General features: G+C 42.5%; 2 protein-coding genes across 4 annotated transcripts; one reads left to right on the top strand and one right to left on the bottom strand.

Annotated features, from left to right (window-relative positions):
- Positions 1-2,035: 2,035 nt before the first annotated feature.
- ATP23 (ATP23 metallopeptidase and ATP synthase assembly factor homolog) lies at positions 2,036-17,886 on the bottom strand. Of its 3 annotated transcripts, XM_024257320.3 has the most exons (7): positions 17,666-17,843; positions 17,466-17,574; positions 13,593-13,638; positions 12,202-12,283; positions 7,373-7,510; positions 5,609-5,692; positions 2,036-2,618 (listed from the first exon to the last, which is right to left on the bottom strand). In XM_024257320.3, exons 3-7 carry the CDS (start codon positions 13,607-13,609, stop codon positions 2,415-2,417), a joined length of 525 nt encoding a protein of 174 aa, XP_024113088.1. In that variant the 5' UTR covers positions 13,610-13,638; positions 17,466-17,574; positions 17,666-17,843; the 3' UTR covers positions 2,036-2,414. The 3 variants fall into 3 exon arrangements, with proteins under 3 accessions (XP_024113088.1, XP_024113087.1, XP_054383301.1); XM_024257319.3 differs by having other exon boundaries at positions 17,466-17,886; XM_054527326.2 differs by lacking the exons at positions 17,466-17,574; positions 17,666-17,843 and adding an exon at positions 13,739-13,987.
- Positions 17,887-18,926: 1,040 nt separating this feature from the next.
- Positions 18,927-20,053, top strand: LOC100448474 (calcyclin-binding protein-like). Its single transcript, XM_054527325.2, has one exon. It carries the CDS (start codon positions 19,178-19,180, stop codon positions 19,859-19,861), a length of 684 nt encoding a protein of 227 aa, XP_054383300.1. The 5' UTR covers positions 18,927-19,177; the 3' UTR covers positions 19,862-20,053.
- Positions 20,054-20,949: the final 896 nt, after the last annotated feature.

The raw sequence follows: 20,949 nt of genomic DNA, 5'->3' as shown, positions 1-20,949 counted from the left end.
TCCAAGCTTTTAGAATTCTCTTCTTCCTCAGGAACACTGATTATTCCTAGTTTTGGTCACTTAACATAATCCTAGACTTCTTGGAAGCTTTGTTCATATTTTCTTATTCTTTTTTCTTTGTCTCTGTTGGATTGGGTTAATTTGAAGACCTTGTCTTCAAGCTCTGAATTTCTTTCTTCTACTTGTTCAATTCTATTGCTGAGATTTTCCAGAGCATTTTGCCTTTCTAAAAGTGTATCCAAAGTTTCCTGAATTTTTATTCTTTTTTCTTTAAGCTCTCCATTTCCTTGAATATTTCTCCCTTCACTTCTTGTATCATTTTTTGGATTTCCTTGCACTGGGCTTTGCCTTTCTCTGGTGCCTGCCTGATTAGCTTAATAACTAACCTCCTGAATTCTTTTTCAGGTAAATCAGGGATTTCTTCTTGGTTTGAATCCATTGCTGGTGAACTAGTGTGATTTTTTTGTGGGTGTTAAAGAGCTTTTGTTTTGTCATATTACCAGGGTTACTTTTCTGATTCCTTCTCATTTGGGTAGGCTCTATCAAAGGGAAAGTCTAGGACTGAAGGCCATTGTTCAGGTTCCTTTGTCCCACAGGGTGTTCCCTTGATATAGTACCCTCCCCCTTTTCCTATGGATGTGGCTTCCTGTAAGCCAAACTGCTGTAATTGTTGTCTCTCTTCTGGGTCTAACCACCCAGTGAGTCTACCCAGCTCCGTGCTGGTACTGGGGGTTGCCTGCACAGAATCCTGTGATGTGAACTGTCTGTGGGTTTCTCAGCTGTGGATACCAGCACCTGTTCCAGTGGAGGTGGCAGGGGGGTGCAATGGACTCCATGAGCGTTCTTAGCTTTGGTGGTTTAAGGCTCTATTTTTGTGCTGGCTGGCCTCCTGCCAGGAGGTGGCGCTTTCCAGAGAGCATCAGTTGTGGTAGTATGGAGAAGAACTTGTGGTGAGCGGGGCCCTAGAACTCCCAAGATTGTATGCCCTTTTTGTTCAGATACTAGGGTGGGTAGGGAAGGAACATCAGGTCGGGGCAGGGATAGGCATGTCTGAGCTCAGACTTTCCTTGGGCAGGTCTTGCTATGACTGTTGTGGGAGATGAGGGTGAGATTTCCAGGTCACTGGAGTTGTGTCCCTAGGAGGATTATGGCTGCCTCTGGCGAATCATGCAGGTTGTCAGGGAAGTGGGGGAAAGCCGGCAGTCACAGGCCTCACCCAGCTCCCACACAAACCGAAGGGCCAGTCTCACTCCCACCATGCCCCCCACCACAGCCCCAAGTCTGTTTCCAGGTGGTGGGTGAGACAGGCTTGAAAACTTGCCCCAGGCTACCCACCTCCCAGCTGTGAAAGAAAAGAGCTTAGTTCTTCCCCTCTGTGGATTCTGCACATGGGATTTGGCCCTCTCCCAAGTTCTGGCCGGGAGGCTTCCTGCCCCATTGAAATAGTTACAAAGTTCAGCTAGAGATGTCCTTCTCCCTGTGGAGTTTTACCCGCTGCTCCTCTGGCTGCCCTTGCAATGGATCCCTGTGGTGACAGGCAGGAATGGGCTGCTTGGGGACCCAGCGAGCTCCCTGGGCCTTCCTGCTGCTTGCTCTACCCTTGTATTTCACTCGGCTCTCTAAATTAACTCAGCTCCAGGTAAGGTCGGAAACTTCTCCCACAAACAGACCTTCAGTTTCTCCAGTGGGGGTGTGTGTGTGGGAGAGGAGGGTCTCCCTTTCCCACTTCTGCAGTTGGGCACTCACAGTATTTGGGGTGTCTCCTGGGTACTGCAGGAGCAGTCGCTTCCTTCAGAGGGTCTGTGGGTCCTCTCGGTATTGCTGGTTTGTTCTTACAGTCGATCTGGAGCTAAAATTCGAGCACTGCGTTTATTTAAAAGAAAAAGATCTAACCAGGACTGTCCCCAGAAAATTAGGCCATATGGGTCCCACATATATGACAAAAGAAGAATAGGGAGAGGATAGCATTGACCACTGAATGAATTATTTCCAATTTTCATCATAACAACAGCTCAATAAGTGTCCTACAATGAGATCAGTACACATTTCTTTACATTTAATGTAAATACCAACAGTGGTCACCTATCAACATCATGGAAGAGCACACTTCACAGGTTTCATAATCAAATTTTAAAATAATCACATGTAATAAAAACAAATCACTAAAATACAAAAATGTAATGTATTTATTTACTAAATGGTTAGCTATAAAGATACAATTTTTGCCTTGGAGTTTAAAGCAGTTTCATTTTTTGCCACAGTTACTTTTTCTGATAATATGCTAGAATCACAGTCTTCTCTGTTTTATATGGATTGAAGGGATTGTTTACATTTTATATGTTTGTTCACTTGAGAACCAAATTTTTTTTTCTTCATGATGATGGAAGCTCTGTAATATAAAAATGTCATTGTGCTCATATATTTGAATAATACCGATCACGGTTTTCAAAGTCTCTATGAGCATATCTTGCATAAGTCTTGTTATGTGGGATCCTTCCAAAAGGTTCATGGTCATTGAAACAAGATTCAAAAACTTCATCAACAGCCTTTTTAGCTACTTCTTTGCTGATATTCCTAACAGCCAGGATAGAAAGAGTGGCTCTGTCTCGCACACAAGTCTAAAAAGAAGGAAGAGTATGAAGCTTTAATTTTATATAAACATTTAATCATGAAATAATACATTTTATCTAATGTCTGAATTAATTAAAATTAATTTCCTCATATTATTTTACTAATTTCTGTCATTCCAAAGAAGAAAACAAAATGAACAAAGATCCATAACACTTAAGGAGTATTTTTAGCTCAACCTAAAATTATTTAGGCATAAGTAAGACCTTCTCTATTTTCTCATCTTTCCCACTGATATAAGCAGATGTCATCCTCAGAAATTCTTGGCAGTGTCTGCCAAACAATATCTCCCAATTTGCAAAATTGCCAAAAAAAAAAAAAAAGTCTATAAGGTCCTGATTGACTTTTTGATAAAATTTAATTAAATTTAAAATATACTTCACTTCTGTACCTCTCTTTCTTTTCAGTTGACCAATGCTAGATAACTTTTCCTTTGAGAAGGGTAAGTCCTCTCTGGAGGCAACAGGAAACCATACACATATCCACCCAAACTTGGAAAGTACCTTAATTTTTTAGGGGGGGTGGAAATTAAACAACTTTTTTTTCCTGATTGTTCTTTACACAGATATTAAAGTTCTAAGATAATAATTTACCTAATGTTTCATAGTAATAGGCTAGAATTTCTCAATACTCTAATTTAAATATTTAAGACATATAAGGCCCTGACATTCCAATTCTTGGAGAGCTTTTAATCCATTTATTTCTCCCGAGGCCCAATCTAAAACTCAAAAGAATGGCATTTGACCTTTTCCTAAAAATAATCAAACACTGGTTTGGATGGCTGTGCATCCTGACAACCATCCGTTTTCTCTGCATGTTCCCAGTTTTTCATTGGCCTGGTCAGTGTGCTCAAGCTGGAGATACTCACTAACATTGGAATATAGTGTTTCCCAACCTGAATTTTACTAAACGCTGATTTTAAAAAATAAACCCCAGGCATAAAGGAACAAGAAAAGGAAGAACCATGTGAAGCCAAAACAACAGTTGCTAAAAAGAGAGGAAATTTCTCCCCTCCAGGGAAAAAAGGTACAAAAATTTGTCTCCTGAAGCCACGGGGTTGGGAGACACAAGTGTAGACCACAGATTTACTTCTTTTCAGACATAATAAATTTCTGTTAAAATAAAGATATGACTATTCAATTTTACAATCAGTAACTGTACTTGCTGTTTCTATTTCCTGGGTACATGCTATACAAAAGCAGGGACTCCATTCTCTAAAACTCTTCTCCCTCAGCCAGATTCCTACTACCTCCACATATTTTCTGTCCTATTGCTATTTCTATTTGTTTTCTGCTGCTGCTACCCAATGGTAAAAAGAGGAAAACTTCTTCTTTCAAAGATTGTGTGCATCACAAACCTATCACAAAGATAGAAGGTGAATTAAAAAAAAAAAAATCATGCTCTATTTCTTTAGTATATCAACTGATTTTTTTTAATTGGAAAAGAATATAAAATTAGCATATTTTTCTAAAAACAGAGTATATGTAACAGTTTTTTTTTTAAGGAATTTTTCAAACTCTATTGTCAAGAGCAGATATCCATGAGCTATGCCAGCACATGCTTTAACCACATTATCCTCTTCTCTAGGGGTGTGCTGATGTGTACCCTGCTTCCACTCTCTCCACTGACAGCCAGAACACACAGAATTCACCAGAGAAGCAGGGACTCAAGGGCACAGGAAACATGCAGCACAAGACAAGTCACTGGCTATCACTAAGCTGACCTGACAGAGGCTGAACACCTCACTGTCCAGAGTAATCACCCTTTCCAGGCAGGAGGCTTTTCTTCTCCCTCCCATTCACTAAGTTCACAATTTCTGAGTAGCTCACTGTGACTTTCCACCCCCCACTCCAGAGTTGAGTTACTGTCTTCTCCAGAAAACCAAGGGCCTTCCTGTTGTCCTAAGCCTATCTTTTTTCATCTAGTTGGAACTGATATCGTGATGCTCACATACTTCACAAACTGACTCAGCAGGCTCTTACTGTAGAAAATGACTGACCAGCCTTTCTCCTAAATGTGGACACAGGCCCAGGCAGAACTGCTCACATTCATTATCAATCCATGAGTCCTATACTTCCTCTCCCCACGTCCACCTAATACAGATCTCAAAGCCTTTCTAGCAAGATAATCTTGCCTTATAGCTCTCTTTTGTTTTTTGTTTTTGTTTTGTTTACACAAATCCCTCTCAGCTAAGCTCATCATACTCAAGTCTGTGCTAAGCCAAAGGTTTTCTATCACATTATATAGCCTTTACAGATACACCGACACATAGCCATAACTTGTGCAGCAACACACTCTCTGTTCTGGAAGGGATTACATCTTTTGTCTCCAGAATGCTATGGTAGATTCAAAATAGAAGTCAAGAATTGTTAGAATAACAGTAAGACATGCTGTGATTTCATTTCCATTCCTTATCCACCCCCATCGAAAAGTATCCCAGATGCAAGATCTTAGCTACTTTTTTTTTTTTTTTTTGAGATGGAGTCTCACTCTGTGGCCCAGGCTGGAGTGCAGTGGCATGATCTCAGCTCACTGCAACCTCCATCTCCCAGATTCAAGCGATTCTCCTGCCTCAGCCTCCAGAGTAGTTGGGACTACAGGTGTGCACCACCACGCCCAGCTAATTTTTTTGTATTTTTAGTAGACACGGGGTTTCACCATGTTGGCCACGCTGGTCTCGATCTCCTGACCTTGTGATCCATCCACCTCGGCCTCCCAAACTGCTGGGAGGCATGAGCCACCGCGCCAGGCCTTTTTTCATTATTAAACTATCTCACACAGTCATTGAGTCACATAGCTTGCCCATAATTATAAAGTAGAACTAAATTCCATCTACTTTGTTTAAATGGTACATACTTTGTATTCTTTTCACATGGGAAGTTCTTTCAAATTTCAAATACTGAATGTACTTTTCATTTCTTTATTCATTATTTTCATTCGTAACACTCTGGAGGGGAGGTGATTTCAAGTTAGTTTTTACCTGATGGTGTTGTTTTAATCCAAAATGTAACCTGAATATTTCATTGACAAGTGAGCAGTCTCCACTAAGGTTAGCAGCTCGAACCTATCACACAGAAGACAAATAAAAAGAAATAAATGCTCATGCTCTATATATCTTTATGATATCAACCAATTTTTAAAAATTAGAAAAGAATATAAAATTAGCATCTTTGTCTGAGAAAAGAGTATTTGTAAGACTTCTTCTTAAAGGACTTTTTAAACTCTATTGACAACAAGAACAAATATCTATGAGCTATGCTAGACAATGCCAAATACACTGGAGAGATGGGGAAAAGTTCAATTGCCTACCAAAGGAAATTTTCTAAACTTTATGCTGTAGCTTTACTGACAGAACTAATTTCTTTTGGAACCAAAAGTAAGAGAGCTAGACCTCAGAGTTAAACTACACACTCTACAAAACACAAATACTTGTAGAAATTGCCAAAAGTACTTCAAGAAAGCATTCTTGAAATAAACTGAGTTTCAATGTGAGCTTAAAATTGAATGCATTAATATCTGAGACACTTTGAGAATATGCCCCTCCCAACCCTAGCCTGAATCTCTCTTGGAGCTTCCCTCAAACCTGTATAAGTTCATGACCTTCCTCTAGGGACTTGATTGTCCTGTGAAAAATGAAGCAATACAAAACACAAAGAATCAAGAACATTCCAAACTGGTCACGCTATGAGCATGACTGCCTGAAATTAGGACATATTTTCAGATTTACTATACTTTAATGAATGAAAAAGTCTTAGAACTACCCACATAGATTCTACAGGCAGCCTGACCACATTTTTGCTAATTCATTGCTAACAGAATGGCCCACTTCTTGTTCCTTCTTCAATATTATGGCCTCATTCCTCTGAGGAGCTCAAAGTACTTAACACACTTTAACTAGCTAAAAGGCATTAATTCTCACAGTACCCAACAGAGAGACCTATTTAAAAACTCAGGTTTCAGTCTATTCTCCAAATAATTGGAATTATAATTAGATGCAGGGGGCTACATATTAATTTCAAGAGAAAGGGAAAATAATCTAAGTTATAAAGTATAGGCTTGAGATTTAGATTATTTTAATTAACTCTTCAATTAATGACATCCAAGTATATGCATATGCAGAATATGCTCTCTCTAGGAGCATATTCCAAGAGCAATCCAACATGCTTAGTAATAAATATGTTTTTATGTTGTATTTTTGAAAAGAGCATGTTTTACTCTAGGGCAAGCAAGGAGCTCTATGGAAGGCAGCCAGGCAAGCTAGTTAAAAACACTGGTTGTAATCCTGCCTCTGCCACTTACTAACTTTGGAATCTAAACAACTGTCTCACTTTCCACATACGTAAAACAGGGACAATAATAGTATAATATCTATCTCAGTAGGTTATTGTGAAGATTAAATAAGAATCTGTGCAAACAGAACAGTGTTTGGAACACAGCCCTCAGTAAATTTTAATTATTATTTTTTCACATTATAAAATGTATTCCATAGGAAAAAATTAATAGCTTATTAAAGTCAGTCATCACTATTACTAGGACTTACAGGATATAGTTAAGAGAATTCTAAAAATACACTTTAAATTTATCTAGCTGTATATCAAAAATGGTATTCAATGTTAGTTAAAAACAGAAATTCAAGACTAAGGTAGAACTATGACAGTAGGAAAAGGAATACATTTAAATAAATTACACTTGAATAAAATATTCAAGCATAGAGTGTTCTGGAGAAAAATACAATAAAACTCACCTCTGAGCATGCCAAATGTCTGATGTTGGTGAACCAGTCGACATGGGCACGACAATGATCAAATGCATGAATGAGCTCGTGTGTGACCACTCTGTTCATATGGGCCTGATTATGGATATTATTCTGGCACAAAACTATCTAGGAGACACCAAAATAAAAGAAGTTCAGTGATTTCTAAAATCTCCTTTCATATACTCAGTCTTCTCTCCCACATGACCTCACCTATCCCCCACAAGCTCACCTGCCTGGAATATCTCTACCCACTCTTCTCCACTGGCCGCACATCTACCCATGGGACAAGTCCCAGTCCTAAGTGTACATGCTCCAATTGCCTCGCCCAGTGACTAACTTCTCCCTTCTCCTCTCTCTGGACTACAGCAGTTCTTAGATTAAGGACACGTATTCACACACCATCCTCACTGGGTTGATCATACTAGTCTGTCTCGGACTCCACAGCATTATGGCTAAGAGAGTGGGCTTTGGAATGAAGCACACAGATTCAAATTCCAGCTCCACCCCTTACTAACTCAGTGACCTTGGGCAAGTTTCTTAATCTCTCTGTACCTCAGTTTCCTCAACTATAAAAAGGAGATAATTAGGGTACCTACCTCATAGAACTGTGAGAATTAAATGAGAATATATGTAAAATACTTCGTATCAAGTTTCTGAATGAGCATTGAATGAACAAGGAATGACCACCACTGTCCTCATTTTACTAGAATGAGGGAAAATGCCAGGGAAAACTCCTCAGAAAGACCTTCAGAAAGAAGTGCAAAACGCAACAGCACACTGAGCAGGACCCTATAAGAATAAGAAAGACACGAGGGATCCTAATAGTAATAGCTGCCATTGATTGTGTACTACTGCCAGACACTGGGATATGTGCCAGCTATTTATATACATTCATTCAACATCCATTGATTCAACTAATACTTATTGAGACCTAATAATAGATTATAATCTACTGATGGAGACAGAAATTAACCAAATATTTACCAAAATGTTTACATACATGCAATGACAGTTGTCATGAAAAAAATCCAGATTATCATGAGCATATACAATGAGGTTGGGTGCAGTGGCTCATGCCTGTAATCCCAGTACTTTGAGAGGCTGAGGCAGGCAGATTGCTTGAGCCCAGGAGTTCGGGATCAGCCTGGGCAACAGAGCAAAACCCCATCTCTATAAAAAAATAAAAATAAAAATTAGCCAGGCATGGTGGCACATGCCTATAGTCCCAGCTACTTGGGAGGCTGAGGTAGGAGGATCACTTGAGCCCAGGAGGTTGGTGCTGCAGTGAGCCAGGAACATGCCACTGAACTCCAGCCTGGGCAAGAAAGGGAGACCTTGTGTCAAAAAAAATAAAGAAAGAAAGAAAAAGAAAAAGAAAGAATGCCTGACCTACTCTGGAGGTGGGGAAAGGTTTCTCTGTGGAAGGAATAGTTAAACTGGTATCTAATGGATGAATGGAAGTGAAATTTGAGGTGCGGAGGGGAAGGGAGTATTCTAGGCAGAGAGAAAAACCTATGCAAAGCGTAGAGGAAGGGTTGACGGAAGAAAATGCTTGAGAAGCTAAAAGGAGAGCTCTAGAGTTGAAGCACAGCGGTGGGGGTGGTAGGCAACAGATACGGCTGGTGAGGTCGGGGGGCCAAATCCCTGAAGACTTTGTCTTTACCCTAAGAGCAATGGGAAGCTCTCAGGATAAAGAGAATGTTGAAACAGAAGACTGCTTTGGTTTTATTTTGCTTTTATCCTTTTAACTATAGTTGGAAGAATAGGCAGGAGATGGCCAAAACTGGATGCAGAGAAATTAGCTGAAGGCTAATATCCTAGGCAAGAGAGAACAGCACTTCAGCTAGAATGGTGGAAGCCGAAAGAGTTATTTAGGAGGTAAATTAGACAAAATATGTTGATAGAATATGGGGAAGGAATCAGGGGTATCAAAGATGATCCATAAATTTCTGGCTTGGCTAATAGGATCAATGGTAGCACCATCCACTGAGATATGCAAAATTAAAAGACTGGGTTGGGTGGGGATGGGGGATGGTAACAATCATGAATTTGGACTTACACATTTCAAGTCTGAAGTGTCTTTAAGACACTTAAGTAGGCGGGGAGCAGTGGCTCTCACTTGTAATCCCAGCACTTTGGGAGGCTGAGGTGGAAGGATCATTTGAGGCCAGGAGTTTAAGACCAGCCTGGGCAACATAGCGAGACCTCATCTCTACAAAAAATTTTAAAAGTTAGCCGGGTCCAGTGATGCACTCCTGTAGTCCCAACTACTCAGGAGGCTGAGATGGGAGGATCACTTGAGCCTAGGAATTCAAGGCTGTAGTGAGCCAAGATTGCGCCACTGCACTCCAGCCTAGGTGACAGAGCAAGACCCTGTCCCAAAAAAATTTTTTTTCATTAAAAATAAAAATTAATAAATAAAAAGATGCTCAAGTAGAGGTGTTAAATGGGCACTTGGATATATGGAATGTGGAGTTCTTAAAAGTGAGCTTTGACCCCAGAAAATTGATGAGACCTCCTTGGCAGAGTACAGAGTAAGAAAAGAAGGGGCTCTATGACCAAGGATTGAGGGACTTGGACATTTAAATGCTAGTAGAGGAAGGTAAGCTAGCAAAGGAGCAACCAGAAGAGTGCTGTATACTAGAAACCAAAGAAAATATTTGGCATTAATAGCTGAAGTCAAGTGTATACAAACTATATGACCCAGTAATTCTGCTCTTGAGCATATACCTTAGAGAAACTCTTGCACATGTGCACCAGTAGCGAAGGTCAAGAATATTCATAACAGCATTGTTCATAATAACAAAGTTGGAAACAATCAATATTAGAGTAAACTGTAGTATAAACACACAATGGAATAAATACTATATAACAGGGAAACTAAATAAACCAGGGAGGTACACACAACAAGAAGAAAGAATCTCACAATGCTGAAGGTGGAAAGTAATTGGAGACTATATATTGTACAATTTCATAATACTACAAAATGCTACATAAAACTCAAAGTATAACATGTATAAAGCTCAAAAGCAGGCAACTAAATAACATACTGTTGGATTGTATATGTAGATGGTAAAGCCATTCAGAAAAGCAGGGAATGTTTACCACAAAAGTCAGGATAAGGAAGGGAAAAGGACCTGATTCAAGAGGACCACAAAGGCTTCTGAAGTCCTAGTAATGTTCTTTTTCTCTAGTCTGGGTGGTGGTTATGTAGGTGTGCACTTTATTATTACTGAAAGTGTACATATAGATGTTTTACTCTTCTGTATGAATGAGATACTTCATAATAAAAATTTTCATTTAAAAAAATAGGCCAGGCACGATGGCTCATGCCTGTAATCCTAGCAGTTTGGGAGGCCAAGATGGGTGGATCACCTGAGGTCAGGGGTTCGAGACCAGCCTGGCCAATATGGCGAAACCCTGTCTCTCCTAAAAATACAAAAATTAGCTGGGCATGGTGGCACATGCCTGCAATCCGAGCTACTCAGGAGGCTGAGGCAGGAGAATCACTTGAACTCAGGAGGCAGAGGTTGCAGTGAGCCCATATTGCACCACTGCATTCCAGCCTGGGTGACAGAGTAAGACTCTGTCTCAAAAACAATAATAATTTAAAAAATAATAATAAAATAAAAGGAGAGGGTGCCCAACTGTGTTCAACACTGCTGAGAATTAGGATGAAAGTTCAAGATGTGCACTCTATTTAACCCTGGGGGGACCGAGAAGGGGGTGAACTTATCCAGAGCCATTTTGAGAGCTATAGGTATTGTTATTACCAGTTTACAAATGAGGAAACTGAGAAGAAGAAAAATAACTTGCCCAAGCCCCACAGATAATAAGCAGGGAAACTAGGATTTGAACTCAAGTCTGACTCCAAAATCTAGACTTCTCATCCTTGTTCTATATTGCCACTTCACATGATTACTGTAAAAATGCTATAAATAACCTAAATACATATAAAATTCTCCAGCAGGAAACAGTTAAGTGTAGTTAAGTATGAATTATACATTCAAGTGGGAAACAGTTACTTATAACACCATCATTTACCATCATCACATGACATTATCTACCACCTCCAAGACTCTGTCGAAACCCTCTGATGACTTAAAACTAATAATAAAATTTATTGAATGCTTATTATGGGCCAGGCGCTAAGATAAGAAACTCTATAAGAGATATCTCATTAAATTCTCATAATCATTCCATAAAATAGATAGAATTGTTGCCCATATTGTGCAGATTAGAAAACTCCCCTAATAAAAAATTTTCACAGGCAGTATCACTTCTCACCACGTAAAGGTAAAAACCCTTTAATTTAGCATTCAAAGCCTCCCACCACAGGGCTTACATTTCTTTCCAATCCTATTTTCCCTCATTCCCCACATGTTCCTGCTCTCCAGATAAACTACACAATATGCCATTCCCTACACGTGCCATGCAGTTTCCTAGCATGCACTTTTGCTCATGCTGCCCCAGCTCTGCCCCTGCTCTGCCCCTAAGGAGGCTTTATATCCTCTAGTTGAATCTGTTGGCATCTTTCAATCAATCACATCACTGTTCCATTGTGGTAACCAAGCCCACCTAAAATGGTTTAGCTTTCCTCATTTTGTAATTATCTGTGTTCATGTCTTATCTTTCCTGTAAGGTTGTAAACTCCTTAAGAGATTTTAAGAGTAAACTCCTTAGAGTAAGGATAACTAATTCACTTTTTTAGTCCTACATAAAGTCTACCAAACAGAATGCCGAGCATGTGGAAGATGCTCAAAAAAAATAAAGAGAGAGGATTAAAGGGAAGGAAACAATTTGGCAATAATGCCTACCTGAGATGTTGAAGCATCAAAACCTCCACTGACATTTCCATTACAGTCTTCGCAAGAAAAGTGTCTATCTTTGTTAACAGCACTAAAAGGCAAGAAAAAGAGACAATGTCCAGAAACAGTGTGTATGTGGCAAACAGCCCTGGGCCAGGACTCAGGAGACCCTCCACCATATAGTAAATCCCCTCTACTACTAACACATAGGAAACCTTGGGAAAGAAACAACATCTTCAGGACTGTTATCTCACCTGTAAAATAAGGAGGTTGTACACAAAATCCATTCTAGTTCAAATTCTACAGATATGATTCCATAAAACATTTGTCCGCCAGGCACGGTGGCTCACGCCTCTAATCCCAACACTTTGGGAGGCCGAGGCAGGTGGATCACCTGAGGTCGGGAGTTCAAGACCAGCCTGACCAACATGGAGAACACCCATCTCTACTAAAAATACAAAATTAGCCGGGGTGGTGGTGGACGCCTATAATCCCAGCTACTCAGGAGGCTGAGGCAGGAGAATTGCTTGAACCCGGGAGGCGGAGGTTGCAGTAAGCCGAGATCGCGCCACTGCATTCCAGCCTGGGCAAAAAAAAGAGCAAAACTCCGTCTCAAAAAAAAAAAAATTTGTTCAACTGATTATGGCCATATTGCAAGTATGCTGGAGTTCCTGCCCTTGGGCCAGAATGTTAAGAACTGGATGCCAGAAGTCACTTCCTTTAAACCCCTCAAAGTTATACAACATCTGCAAGGTTCCTACATAACAAGCTGAGATTTCTTTTCCATTAAAAACAGTGCTCAGGCTGGTGTCACAGAAAGGCTAGGCTTGGTAATTACTTACAAGAAAATTTTGAGTACTGTCTTTATTAATCACCCAAGGTGAATGGTAAGAGCTAGAAAATGAGCTGGGCTGGCACAGTGGCTCACACCTATAATCCCAGCACTTTGGGAGGCCGAGGTGGGTGGATCACTTGAGGACAGGAGTTCAAGACCAGTCTGGTCAAAATGGTGAGACCCCTATTTCTACTAAAAATACAAAAATTAGCCGGGCATGGTGGCGTGCGCCTGTAAACCCAGCTACTTGGGAGACTGAGGGAGAAGAATTGCTTGAACCTGGGAGACGGAGGTTGCAGTGAGCCGAGACAGCGCCAATGCACTCCCGCCTGGACAACAAAAGCGAGACTCTATCTCAAAAAAAAAAAAAAACATGAGTTAGGGCAGAAGATGTCCAAAGAGAACAAGGCCTGTCTGGAGACAATGCAGCCAACTACCTCTATTTACCCTATGGAAAAGACTTCGTGACCTCAGAGAAATCCTAAGCAGTTCTCTTAAGAAGAGAACTTGGTTTTTGTTTTCAACAGCCAGACCTCAGAGCAGCACTTCAAAAAGAGTTACTTACCAACCTGAGTGTTTCATAGCATCAAGCAGAAGTTTGACATATGGATCTAGAAAAGATATTGATTTAATTAAGTAAGTTAATTGGAAAAGTAGCACCAATTAAACTACCCAAATAGCAGTGTAAGATATTATCAAAAAGTAACTCACAGGCCAGATGCAGTGGCTCATGCCTGTAATCCCAGCACTTTAGGAGGTTGAGGCAGGTGGATCATTTGAGGCCAGGAGTTCAAGCCCAGCCTGACCAACATGGCAAACCCCGTCTCTACTAAAAATACAAAAATTAGCTGGGCATGGTGGCACATGCCTGTAGTCCCAGCTACTTGGGAAGCTGAGGCATGAGAATCACTTGAACCCAGAAGACAGATGTTACAGTGAGCTGAGATCACACCACTGCACTCCAGCCTGGACGATAGAGTGACTCTGTTTAAAAAAAAAAGTAATGTTATCTTAAAATTGGTAAAAATTGACATGAGAGGCCAAGCTTAAATCAACATCAAAGCAAGTTTGTACTGAAATAAAACACTAATACAAATACCAAGATGGTACTACTAAGCATCTTAGACAATATCAACTATGCTTTTAAAGTTCATTTTTAGTTAAATGATCAAACAAGTTGTATTACGGTATATACCAAAAGACTCAGGGAATCTAGGGCCACATTCTTAGAAGTGAACAACAGCACAGTACCTAGATTTGAGGAAGCCAGTAGCCACACTGTTCTGTCCTGATCAGATCATACTGGCAACACCATGTCCCATGCTGAGTACTACCACCTTCTAAATGGGACCTGCCACTGAAGCTCTTCCACACAGGATGGTGACTAGGGTACTACAGGACTATTTCCAGTAAGAAGCAAGAAAGGATTTGGGGGGTTGGAAAGGAGACAGAAGACTTAACTAGGACGACAGTACTTTCAAGTATTGAAGGGGTGCCATGTGGGACTAGAATCAGTTAATATTTCCTCAAAGGGCAGAACAAGGACCAAAGTATGGAAGTTACATGTGGCAGATTTCAGCTCAGTATGAGAAAGGATTTTTCTCCAACAATTAAAGCTGGTGAAACAATAGACAGTAGATTGAAAGAGCCTCAAGGAACAGGTAACTGTATTCCAGGAGAGGTCTGTAGAGTATCTGGCCAGCAACAGCACAGAGGTTTCCCTGTAAGGGGACAGGGAGGTCTAGATGATTCCTGAGGGCCCTTCCACATCTAAGACTCTATGGGCCCATGACTACTACATGAAAGTACAAGGAACCCAAATGCCTCTGATATTAACTCTTCACATAGGCGTCTTCTCTGAGAATATAAATGCACAGCCAATTATATAACCCAAAAAAAGTGAAAAAGAGACTAAGGTTTAAAAAAAACGTTGAAGGCAAAAATAGGTAAGAAAAAGAAATGTGAGTTGAGAAAGTCAGGTATAGGTTACTGCTTTACCAACCTGCCCCTTGCAAGAGTGTTCACAGTGGAATAATTATTGTTAACAATAAGTATTATTAATTGAGTGAATACCAGGGAGCAAGCACCATATTAAGGACATTATTATTCATGCAACTAGGAGAATTTTACAAAATTAAAACAGTTTCAAAAGTCTGTAGTCCTTGTACTTAAAAAAAAAAAAATGCAGGCAGCACCATGGTTTAGTACTTCAAAAAGGACCTGCAGCAATATTGAGAATAAAATTGCTTTGGTGGGAAAAAAAAAAAAAAAAAAAGAGTCTCCCATGAGGCCTGGTTTCCACCACCACGCCCCACCCAGGGATAGGATTTTAAAGCTGCAGGTTGACACTTTAATACTACCAACAGGCCCTCCCAGCCACCCTGCCCTTGGAAGATCAAGGTCCATTGATTCCTACTGGGGCTCATGTTCAGCACCCCACCTTCCTCACATCCTATCTATTTCCACTCTTCCTCCACTGTGTGGCCCTTCCACTGTAAAAACAGCTACCATTTATTCAGCTCAGCTCCTGATATGCTAGTACTTTACATTCATAAAATCAATACTTTTTTTTTTTTTAGACAGGGTCTCGCTCTGTTGCCCAGGCTGGAGTGCAGTGATGCAATCATAGCTCACTGCAGCCTCAGCCTCCTGGGTTCAAGCAAATCTCCTGCCTCAGCCTCCTAAATAGCTGGGACTGCAGGCATGAGCCACCACATCCAGCTAGTTTTTTTATTTTTTATAGAGACAGGGTCTCCCTATATTACCCAGGCTGGTCTTAAACATCTGAGCTCAAGCAATCCCCCTGCCTTGGCTCCCCAAAGTGCTGAGATTGCAGGCATGAGCCACCGTACCCAGCCCCATAAAATCTATTCTTCACAACAACCCTAAAAGAGGCATTTTTCCCCTTCTCTTTTTCTATAATAAGGATAGTGAGGATCAGAGAAGTTAAGTCACTCTTCCACAACTGAGGAAAGGGATCCGCATTTGAACCCACATCTAACTGCAACCCATACTCTTTCCACTCTATTCCACTTTGAAGCACCTTCAAGGCAGGGTGCTAACTCATCTTTCTACTTCCCCCACCAGAACCTGGGAGGCACTCAATACATATTTGTACAGTAAGTACAATATCATCATTCTCTCCCCTTATACCCTCGACTCCCCTTCCTCCTCCTACCTCCCTGAGTCTCTACAAGCAGGTAATCCCAAGAAGGTTGGAAAATCTTTCGGTGGTTGACTTTTGAACTGTGACTGACCAGCTATGAAATAGTAACCTTGCTTTGGGACAAGTACGTTTAAGACTAATTTTCTAAATGTATCTGAAAGTAAACTTAAGAAGTCTATGTCAATGTAAAGGAATTAAGAAATCTTCTCTAGTGCAATGTCTCTGGGACGGGAGAGAAATTTGTCAATGGGCAGTTGTGTCCCTGTTTAACCCACAGCAGTTCTTAACCTTTGTGGGGTCGTTGGCCTCTTTGAGAATATGATGAAGCTATTAACTCTCTCCCCCGACCAAAAAAAAATACTCTTAGGGCCGGGCGCGGTGACTCACGCCTGTAATCCCAGCACTTTGGGAGGCCGAGGCGGGCGGATCACAAGGTCAGGAGATCAAGACCATCCTGGCTAACACGGTGAAAACCCGTCTCTACTAAAAATACAAAAAATTAGCAGGGCGTGGTGGCGAGCGCCTGTAGTCCCAGCTACTCGGGAGGCTGAGGCAGGAGAACGGCGTGAACCCAGTAGGCGGAGCTTGCAGTGAGCCGAGATCGCGCCACTGCACCCCAGCCTGGGCGACAGAGCGAGACTCCGTCAGAAAAAAAAAAAAAAAAATGCATTTAGGGGCACACACACACACACACACACACACACACACACACACACACACACACACACACACGATTTCACAGACCATTTCAGGGATTTCTACGATCTGAAGCCCATTCATGCACGAAGGCTAAGAACCGCTTCCAAGGAAGGGTAGGTTTGCAAAACTGTTTTTACATTTTTACAGCCTTTGTATGCCTTAATTACATTTTTACATTTTTACAGCCTTTGTGTGCCTTAATTAACCTAGCTGGCGCTTTAAAACTCGGCCTCACCCTTACCCTGAAGTCACAATGTGGCTGCATAACTTATGTAAGAAATCGGAGGATCTGTCACAACAGTGAGTGACAAAAAAGGGCAGACAAATTCATTCCACAAGCCAAAAACAGCGACGAAAAGGGTCTCAGCGCCACCTCTAGTGGAGAAACTGAGCCCCAAGCTCCCAACCCAGCCTCCATGATGCCCAGTTTGCCTAGACTCTGTGCTGAACCTGGTTCATTCAGCCCTGAGGCTGAACCTGCAGCTCCCGGCCAGGTGTTGCCCAGGCCCTTCCTCGCCCACCCGGTCTCAGACCCATTCTGCCGAACCCCAGCCTCCAGGTCATGGCTCCTACTTGTCTCCAGCGTCTTCAGGAGCCTAAGCTGGCACTTCTGGTTGCTGGTGAAGAAGCTGGAGAAGAACCCTTGCTGGGGATTCCCCTGGGCCAGACGCTCGGGGAAGACCTGGCAAGAGACGTGTTGCTGCTGCAGCTGCTCCCCTGCCGCGGGGCCCCGCCCGCGCTCGTCCTGAGCTCCCGCCATGCCGCCCGCAGACCTCGCCGCTGCTTCCTCCCGGATCGGGCGGCCGGAGCGAGACCGGGAAAGGTAACCTCCCTCCCGCCAACCCGACCGCCCAGGCCCTCCCTCCGCAGGGAAGAAGGGCAGCCTGGCTGGGCTGAAGACCTTAGGCGGGAGGAGGCTTTGAACCTGACGGGGAGCGCTGGAGGCGGGGCGAGAGGCGAGGGGCGGGGCGAGGGCATGAGGCTGGGCGAGGGTGCGAGTGGGCGAGGGGCGGGGGCAAGGGCATGGGGCGGGGCGGGGGCAAGGGCATGGGGCGGGGCGGGGGCAAGGGCATGGGGCGGGGCGGGGGCAAGGGCATGGGGCGGGGCGGGGGCGGGGCGTGGCGGGGCGGGGCGAGGGGGCCCGAGGCTGTTGGGCGGAGCTGGGTCTTGCGACTTCCCTCAAAGGCAACACCCCGGCGGCCGCGGACTTCGCTGCTGCCCTCCCAGTGTGGGTGACATGTCTTTATAAGCGTTGTTCTGTAGCTTCTTGCTGCCTGCTGAGCTGCTAAGGGTGTCCCGCCTCCTCGCAGACACTCCTTCCTCACCTCAGGGCGAATATCGGCCACTAACTGCTCTTGTGCCGCCGAAGGTCTCGGCCATCCTCCCACTCCCTGCCTTCTTCCGGGGCAAGCCAGTTGTCATCTCTGGCCCGCCACTTTCCCGACCCCTGCCATCCCTCAGATCCACTCTGCCCAAAGATGCCTCTGGCCATATTGAAAGCAGTGGTTTTCAGAAACGTTTTAAAACTATAAAGAATGACCAGTCACATCAAAATCCTCAAAATGTAGGAACCAACTACATTTTTTCTTTTCATCGGTACCCATTCGCTTACCCTACTCTTCTGCCCCACCCCCCACCAATAACTCCCCGATAACAAAGCGCACCCTGTTTACTTCTACCTCTCAGCCTTAACTCATACTGTCATTTCCATCTTTAAGCTCCCTGCCTCAGCCCCTATGATTGGGGCCCAAGTCAAATCTGCCTACTCCACAGGGCATTCCCAGATACCTTAATCAAAATTAATGTCTCCTGATCTCCCAATGTACAAAGTACTTTGTACCTGTTAATCATTTTCATCGTAGCCTGCCAGGTTTTATCCAATTTGTGTGTTTCTCTTTTCCTACTAAATTATTCCACTCAGTTCACACATTTATTCAGCACCTACTATGATGGGCCAGGCAAGGTGTTAAGAGACTGAGGAAGACTCGGCGGGGCGGGGAGGGGTGAGGCCAGGCTCAGCGAGGCGGGGAAGGGTGGGTGGAGCCAGGCTTGGCGGGCTGTGCGTGCTCGCGGTGGGCGGTGGCGGCGGCTGCCTCGCGAAGGTTCCAGATCCGTCGCGTGCGGAAGGTGGGCCGCGGTCTTACGCAGGGTCGGTGTGGGCGCAGGCTGCGGCGCCGCGACTCGTGCGGGTAGGCGTCTGCGCTGGGTTTGAGGGCTCGGCGCGGCGTTTCCTGTTCCTTCCTCTGCGCGGCTGCAGCTCGGGACTTCGGCCTGACCCAGCCCCCATGGCTTCAGAAGAGCTACAGAAAGATCTAGAAGAGGTAAAGGTGTTGCTGGAAAAGGCTACTAGGAAAAGAGTACGTGATGCCCTTACAGCTGAAAAATCCAAGATTGAGGCAGAAATCAAGAACAAGATGCAACAGAAATCACAGAAGAAAGCAGAACTTCTTGATAATGAAAAACCAGCTGCTGTGGTTGCTCCCATTACAACGGGCTATACGGTGAAAATCAGTAATTATGGATGGGATCAGTCAGATAAGTTTGTGAAAATCTACATTACGTTAACTGGAGTTCAAGTTCCCACTGAGAATGTGCAGGTGCATTTCACAGAGAGGTCATTTGATCTTTTGGTAAAGAATCTAAATGGGAAGAGTTACTCCATGATTGTGAACAATCTCTTGAAACCCATCTCTGTGGAAGGCAGTTCAAAAAAAGTCAAGACTGATACAGTTCTTATATTGTGTAGAAAGAAAGTGGAAAACACAAGGTGGGATTACCTGACCCAGGTTGAAAAGGAGTGCAAAGAAAAAGAGAAGCCCTCCTATGACACTGAAACAGATCCTAGTGAGGGATTGATGAATGTTCTAAAGAAAATTTATGAAGATGGAGATGATGATATGAAGCGAACCATTAATAAAGCCTGGGTGGAATCAAGAGAGAAGCAAGCCAAAGGAGACACGGAATTTTGAGACTTTAAAGTCCTTTTGGGAACTGTGATGTGATGTTGAAATACTGATGTTTCCAGTAAGGGAATGTTGGTGAGCTGCATATATAAATTTGACAGATAGCTATTTACATCGCCTTCTAAGTAAAGGCAGTGAGTTCTCCATTTCCTACTGGAGGATTTATTTAAATAAAATATGCTTATTAAAAAAAAAAAAGAGACTGAGGAAACACATGACTAAGAAAATTGCTAAAGATGAAGAGCAGCATATGGTTTATGTAAGAAACATATCTGAATAATATAGGCTCACCAGGCCTTTAGGGTTATGAACAGTGCTTTATGTGTCATAGATGCTCAATATCTAAATTAAGTGGGATGCTAGGATAGTCATTCATTTGGAATATTATACAAATACAAACAACTCCTATGTACATAGACTACTAAAGCCAGAAGTAAAAAAAAAAAGTAACTACTTTTTAATTAAACTCACCTTGGATACATTATTTCTAATCCTCACTACAACCCTGCAAAGTATTATCTCTAATTTGCAGATAAAGTGGGCTCAGCAAAATTCAATAATTTATCTAGGACCACACAACTAGCTTTCAATCCAGTTATAGAACTAAAACACACATATGGAAAACTAAGCCATTACAATTCAGTGTGATTAGCTTGGAATACTGAAGGCAGGCTAGATATGCCTAGAAATGGACCATAGCCTATACACATTTGAAATACTATTTGGATTTTTTTTCATGCTTTCTTTTTTAATACAGAGATTCAGGTGGTTTATGTGTAGGTTTATTATACAGATATATTGTGTAGTGGTGTCTGGGCTTCTAGTGTACCCATCACCCAAACAGTGAACATTGTACCCAATAGTTAATTTTTCAACCGTCACCCTTCCACTCCCACTCTCCCCACTTTTGGAGTCCCCAGTGTCTATTATTGCCCTCTGTATGTCCACGTGCACCCAATCTTTAGCTTCCACTTATAAGTGAGAACATGGGGTGTTTGATTTTCTGCTTCTGAGTTATTTCACTTAGGATAATGGCCCCCAGCTCCATCCATGTTGCTGCAAAAGACATGATTTCATTATTTTTATAGTTGCAT

This window comes from Pongo abelii, chromosome 10 (genome assembly GCF_028885655.2).
Source record: "Pongo abelii isolate AG06213 chromosome 10, NHGRI_mPonAbe1-v2.0_pri, whole genome shotgun sequence".
NCBI lineage: Eukaryota > Metazoa > Chordata > Mammalia > Primates > Hominidae > Pongo > Pongo abelii.
This window is presented reverse-complemented; position numbering and strand designations above follow the sequence as displayed.